At 65.9% G+C, this 6,510-nt stretch overlaps 1 protein-coding gene across 3 annotated transcripts; it reads left to right on the top strand.

Annotated features, from left to right (window-relative positions):
- The first annotated feature begins 222 nt into the window (after nt 1-222).
- Nucleotides 223-3,069, top strand: NEU3 (neuraminidase 3). 3 transcript variants are annotated; one of them, XM_054213800.1, is made up of 4 exons: nt 223-271; nt 1,435-1,482; nt 1,578-1,814; nt 1,945-3,069. In XM_054213800.1, the coding sequence occupies exons 2-4, from the start codon at nt 1,456-1,458 to the stop codon at nt 2,911-2,913; spliced, it is 1,233 nt and encodes a 410-aa protein (XP_054069775.1). In that variant the 5' UTR covers nt 223-271; nt 1,435-1,455; the 3' UTR covers nt 2,914-3,069. The 3 variants fall into 3 exon arrangements, with proteins under 3 accessions (XP_054069775.1, XP_054069784.1, XP_054069792.1); XM_054213809.1 differs by having other exon boundaries at nt 236-271; nt 1,438-1,482; XM_054213817.1 differs by lacking the exon at nt 223-271 and adding an exon at nt 1,143-1,160.
- The last annotated feature ends 3,441 nt before the right edge of the window (nt 3,070-6,510 follow it).

Here is a 6,510-nt window from a genome sequence, read left to right as displayed (position 1 = left end):
TCCCTTCTATAAAATGCCATTTTTCTAAAATAGAGGAGTTTGGTTTGGGGTTTTTTTTTTTTATGTTGGTTTTTGGTGGTGTTTTTTGTTTGGTTGGTTTTTTTTTTTTGCAATAAGAGGGAAGCAGAGCCGTTGAACGTGTTCCGGAGCACCCCCGGGTCAGGGCGGGGGGGTGGATCCCTGTTACCGGCCCGCCCCCCCCCCCCCCCCTCCCCGGCCGGGGGTGGAGCGGGGCGGCCCCGACGGCGGCGGCGGCCGGAGGAGCCGGGGGGTGCGTGGGGCTGGGGCGGGGGAGGAATCGGGGGGGGCTCGGAGGAGCGGGGGGTCCGTGAGGTTTGGGGGGGAGAGTGGGGGGGCTCGGGGGAGCGGGGGGGGCGATCGGTGGAAGGGGGGGGGGGTCCGTGGGACTGGGAGGGGGGGGGAGCGGGGCACGGAGGGGGGGTGCAAAAGGGATGGGGCCGGGGGGGGGGTCGGTGCATGCCGGGGGCCTGGTCCGGGGGGGTCGGTGCATGCTGGGAGTGGGGCTGGGGGGGGTGCAGGAGGGTACACGGGGGGGCCTGGCATTGGCGGGGGGGGCGGGGGATTGGTGGATGCAAGGGTGCAGGGGAGTCGGGGTGGAGGAGCGCGGGGGGGTCCGGGGATCGGGGGGGGGGTGTCGGTGCATGCAGGGGTGTGGGGCTGTGGGTGGTACGGGGGGGGGTACATAGGGGAGTCGGGCTATGGGGGTGCGGGGGGGGTACATGGAGGGAGCTGGGCTGTGAGGGTGTGTGGGGGGGGGTGCAGGGGGATGTAGGGGGGGGTCTGGGCATGGAGCAGACATGGGGGGGGTTCGGTGCATGCGGGGGTCTATAGGAGGCTGGCTGTGGGGGTGCAGGGGGGCTGTGGGCATAGAGGGGTACACGGGGGGGGCATCGGTGCATGCAGGGTGTAGGGGAGTCAGTCTATGGGGTGGGAGGGGACATAGGGGAGTCGGGGCTTGGGGGGGGTGCACGGGGATGTACGGGGGGGACCGGTGCATGCAGGGGTGCAGGGGAGTCGCGCTATGGGGGTGCAGGGAGGGGACATAGGGGAGTCAGGCTATGGGGGTGAAGGGGGGGACGTAGGGGAGTCGGGCTACGAGGGTGCAGGGGGCGTCGCAGGGACATGGCGGGGGGGAAGTGGTGAGTTCTGGGCAAGAGGGGATACCTGGGGGGGTTGGGGGGGGGGGGTGCATGGGCACGGGGACTCTGGTGGGTGCTAAAGGGGATGGGGGTTGGGGACAGCATTGGGGGGGGGGGCATGGGGTCACGGGCAGAGGGGAGCCGCTGCAGTGCGGTGGGACAGAGGGACACGGGGACAGTATGGAGGGGCAGGACAGGGGGGGTGTGACCCCCCCCCCCCCCCCAACAAGGGGCTCCACACTCACACTCCCCCCACCCCTTCCACCCCACCCAGCAGGACCTCGGGGAGGCCACCATGTCCCAGGCCACCACCTGCCTCGAGGTGAGTCCTTGTCCCTGTCCCCCCATCCTGGGGGACATGAGGGCCACCCTCTGCCAGCATTTAACCCTTTACCATCTGACCTTCCCCGCCAGCAGCAGGGGGATGGCGGGGAGACCCCCCCCCCGCCGCCACCGCCGGGATCCCCCCTCATCTTCCCACGGGAGACGCTGTTCCGGCAGGCGAGCGGGGTCACCTACCGCATCCCGGCTTTGCTCTACATCCCCCCAGCCGCCACCTTCCTGGCCTTCGCCGAGAAGCGCTCCTCGGCCAGGGACGAGGACGCCAAGTACCTGGTGCTGCGCCGGGGCCGCCGGCACGGCTCCTCGGTGGAGGTAACAAACCAACCCGGGCCGTAGCAACGAGCTGCGTCCTCCATCCCTGGGAGCGACGGCGGGCGGTTTTGGGGCGCAGCGACACCGGTGCAACCCGGCGGCTGAGCCCCGTTTTCCTCCTTGCCGGCAGTGGGATCCGCCGGAGGAGCTGTCGGCCTTGGTGCTGCCTGGCCGCCGCACCATGAACCCCTGTCCCCTCTACGACGCCACGAGCGGCACCGTCTTCCTCTTCTGCATCTGCGTCGAGCGGGGGAAGACGGAGCGGTGCCAGATCTGGAGGGGCTGCAGCGCCGCTCGCCTCTGCTACGCCACCAGCGCCGACGGCGGCCGCCGCTGGACCCCGCTGCGGGACGTGACGGACGAAGCCGTGGGCCCCGACCTGTCCCGTTGGGCCACCTTCGCCGTGGGGCCGGGCCACGGGGTCCAGCTGGCTTCGGGGCGCCTGGTCGTGCCGGCCTACACCTACTACGTGCACGAGCGGTTCTGCGGGGTCGTGCCGCTGCCTTGCTACACCCGGCAGCACGCCCTCGTCTTCTACAGCGACGACGGCGGGCGCAGCTGGCACAAAGGTGGCCTGGTGGGCGGCGGGCCGACGGGCGAGTGCCAGGTAGCCGAAATCGACGGGGGCGATGCCCGCCAGCCCTTGCTCTACTGCAACGCCCGAGCGCCGTGGGGTTGCCGGGCCGTGGCCTTCAGCGCCGACCGCGGGCTGCGGTTCGAGGGGTCGGCGCGGTGCAAAGCGCTGGGTGAACCGCCGCGGGGGTGCCAGGGCAGCGTGGTGAGCTTCCCCCCGCCCTCCGGGGAGGCGCCCGCTTGGTTACTCTACTCCCATCCCACCGACCGGCACCGCCGGCGCGATTTGGGCATCTATCTCAACCCTTCTCCGCTGGACGGGGAAGGCTGGCGGCACCCGTGGGTGCTGCACCCAGGGCCGGCTGGGTATTCCGACCTGGCCGTCTGCCCCGGCGGCGTTTTCGGCTGTTTGTTCGAGTGCGGCGCCAGCAGCGCCTGCGAGGAAATCGCCTTCTGCCTCTTCGCCCTGGACGCCCCTGACGGCAGCGAGGGGAACCTCAAAGTTCCTAAAATGGACCCATTTTAAGGGGGGAGGTGGGGGAGGGGCGGGATGTGTCACTTCCGACTGCCGGCAGCCGGAGACATCAATGCCGGGACCTCACCGGGACATTTTGGATGCGCCAGAGGCTCAGCATCGCGTAGCTTTTATTTAATTAATTAACGCTTGGCTTTTTAATCACCCATTGATAGATGTTGGGACCTGGGGGCGGGGGGCGGAGGGGAGGGGAGGCGGGGGGCGAGTTGGAGGATCTGCTGCGGGTTGCCCCGGGGTGGGGGATGCCGACATGGCACCCGAACTGCTGCTGTTTCACCAAAAACGGGCGTTTTTCACCTGGGAGCAGCAAAAAAGCAGAAGGTGCTACTGAGAGCAGCCGGTCCCCTGGGGAAAAATAACCCAAAAATGGTGGTTTAGTTAAAAATATTGGCGATTCTTGTGCCCCCGCCACGTGGCAGAGAGAGAATTCCCCTTTTTTTACCTTTTTTTTAATCCTGTTTTCTTCACTTTTCCTGGTTCAGGCTGTTTTGCCTTGTATTCCCATGGGAAAAAGCACTCAAATCTCAAGGCGGGGGGGTTTATTCTGCTCCACAGGGGACAGCTTGTGGCATCTCGACGGTGACAGCACCCTCACACCCCCGTGCCGCCACTGCCGAATAAAATCCTCCCCAAACGGGTGAAATCCGGCCAACATTGGGAAAATCCCGAGGGAGATGACCCTGCTGGGGAAGGATGCGGGATGTCCCCGAGCATCGTCACCTCCCAGTCCATCCCACCGCTACATTTTGGGCACGCAGCACCTGGAAGAGATGAAGACCCACCCCCAGTTCGTGGGGTTACTGGTTTTTAGTGGGGCGGGGGGGGGGGGGGGGGGGGGTTGGTCTCAGCGTCCCCTTCTTACCGGTAGCGCCGGGGACAACCGAAATGTCCCTGCTGGGTCTCGTGGGTGAAGCAGAAGCGGCGGCAGCGGCCGGTGTTCTGGGCGCAAGGTCGGGCGCTGGTGGGGATGGCATCTCCGGGGGGTCCCTGGGGGACGCTGGCGGTGGGGTGCCGGGGGCCGGGGGCCAGGAGCACGGCCAGGAGCACGGCCAGGCGCAGGACAGGCATGGTGTGGGGACACCGGTGTCACCTGGGGTTGTATTTATGGGGTTCGGCCCCGGGGAGGTGGGGTTTGGTGGCAGAGGGTGCTGCTGGATGGGGTTTAGCGACGGGCGACGGCTCTGCCTGCGGCGGTGGCTGTCGGGGGGGGGGGACACACACACACAGGGGACAGGGAGGGGACACGTGGGAGGGTGGGCGGGGGGGGGGGTTGTTTGTCTGGCTCCTTGGGGTGACTGACGGGGGGGGGTGGAGAAAGGGCGGGGATGATGCTGGGACGTGGGATATGGCTGAGTGATGGGGACATGGGACACGGAATGATGGGAGTGTGGACACGGCTGAGTGGTGGGTACATGGAATGGTGGGGACACGGGACACGGAATGATGGGAGTGTGGACACGGCTGAGTGGTGGGGACATGGAATGGTGGAGACACGGGACACGGAATGATGGGAGTGTGGACACGGCTGAGTGGTGGGGACATGGACCACAGCTGAGCAATGGGATGGGGGACTTGGCTGAGTGATGGGGATGTGTGACATGGAGCCATGGGGCCATGGGACGTGTCTGCGTGATGGGATCATGCAACATGGCATGGCAGGGACGTGACACGGCTGAGCGATGGGAACGTGGGATTGGCTGAGTCATGGGGACGTGAAACACGGCTGCGTGATGGGAACGTGCAACATGGTGGAGTGACGGGGACACGGGACACAGCTGAGTGGCGGGAATATGGGACACAGATGAGTGATGAGACATGGGATGCAGAATGATGGAGACAAAGGACCTGGTGGAGTGACAGGGACATGGGACGTGGCTGAGCGGTGGAAGATGGTGTCCAGACCCTGGAGCGGAGGATCTCGGAGCAATGCCCACCCCAAGCTCTGCACCCATCGTGCTGCTATGTCCGTCCTGTCCTTGCACCCATCATGTCCTTGCACCCGTCATGCTCCTACCATCCATCCTGTCCTTGCACCCATCAATCACCCCCCTGGGGTGTAGGACAGGGCTGGCCCCTGCCAGCCCCTCGGCGTGGGTGCAGCCGCCCAGGGAGAAACCCACATTTCCCAACTTCTCTTGGCCTTTCCTTTGGGAATTCAGCCGATTTTGGCCTGTTTTCTCCAGGAGGCTCCAGGGGGCGGTGGGGGCGTGTTATTTTGGGGTGCCATCGTGGTGCTGTCCCTGCAGACTGTCCACCTGAGCACCCACACCGACCAGGTTTCCTGCAAATAGAGCTTTTCCCAGGGAGAGAAAGCGTCTGCAGTGTTGGTGGGAACCCAGCAGGACGTCCCCAACCCACCGCCCTTACCCCACTGGGACAGGACGGGATGGGGACAGGGAGGGATGGGGACAGCATGGGATTATTACAGGACAGAGTGGGGACAGGCAGCAGGGGACACACAGGATGGGGACAGGGAGGATGGAGACAGGATGGGACAGGGACAAGCAGGATGAGGCCAGGGCAGGATGGGGACAGAGAGGATGGGGACAGGGTGGAATGGAGACAGGGAGGATGGCAATAGGAAGGATGAGTCCAGGGCAGTTTGGGGACAGGCAAGAGGGGGACAGGCAAGAGGGAGACAGGCAGGATGGGGACAGGACAAGACAGGACATGGACAGGCAGGATGAGGCCAGGGCAGGATAGGGAGAGACAAGAGGGAGACAGGCAGGATGGGATGGGGACAGGGACAGGCAGGATGGGGACAGGCAGGATGGGGACAGAAGAGGGGGACAGGCAGGATGGGGACAGAAGAGGGGGACAGGGACAGGCAGGATGAGGCCAAGGCAGCATGGGGAAAGACAAGAGGGGGACAGGCAGGATGGGGATGGGGACAGGCAGGATGGGGACAGACAAGGGGAGGACAGGCACGATGGGGACAGGATGGGATGGGGACTGGGACAGGGACACGTGGGACAGGGACAGGTAGGATGAGTCCAGGGAAGGATGGGGACAGGCAGGATGGGGACAGACAAGGTGGACAGGTGGGATGGGGACAGGGACAGGTGGGATGGGGACAGGGACAGGCGGGATGAGGCCAGGGCAGGATGGGGACAGGACGGGATGGGGACAGACAAGAGGGGAAGAGGCAGAATGGGGGCAGGATGGGATGGGGACAGGGACAGGCGGGACAGGGACGGGACGGGATGGGGCCAGGACATGATGGGGCCAGGCAGGATGAGGGCAGACAAGAGGGGGACAGGGACAGGCAGGATGGGACGGGGACAGGCAGGATGGGGACAGGCAAGAGGGGAAGAGGCAGAATGGGGGCAGGACGGGCTGGGGACGGGGACGGGGACAGGCAGGATGAATCCAGGGAAGGAGGGGGACGGGATGGGATGGGGCCAGGACATGATGGGGCCAGGCAGGATGGGGACGGGAAGGATGAGGCCGGGGCAGGATGGGGATCAGTAGCACCACGCCCCCACCCCCCACCCCCCCCCAGCCAGCGTGGCGGATCCGGGGCACCCCCCCATCCCCCCCCCGTCACCCCCCCAAAAGGCGGGGCCTCCCCGCCCCTTCCCCCCCCCC

This window comes from Rissa tridactyla, chromosome 1 (assembly GCF_028500815.1).
Source record: "Rissa tridactyla isolate bRisTri1 chromosome 1, bRisTri1.patW.cur.20221130, whole genome shotgun sequence".
In the NCBI taxonomy this organism is placed as follows: Eukaryota; Metazoa; Chordata; class Aves; order Charadriiformes; family Laridae; genus Rissa; species Rissa tridactyla.
The sequence above is the reverse complement of the archived record's forward strand: the minus strand, read 5'-3'. Positions and strand labels throughout refer to the sequence as shown.

Coding starts and splice junctions, on each gene's coding strand:
- NEU3 (XM_054213800.1), top strand. CDS start 1,456: ATGTCCCAGGCCACCACCTGCCTCGAG. Junction 1,483..1,577: donor AGGCCACCACCTGCCTCGAG/GTGAGTCCTTGT, acceptor CCCCGCCAGCAG/CAGGGGGATGGCGGGGAGAC. Junction 1,815..1,944: donor GGCACGGCTCCTCGGTGGAG/GTAACAAACCAA, acceptor CCTTGCCGGCAG/TGGGATCCGCCGGAGGAGCT.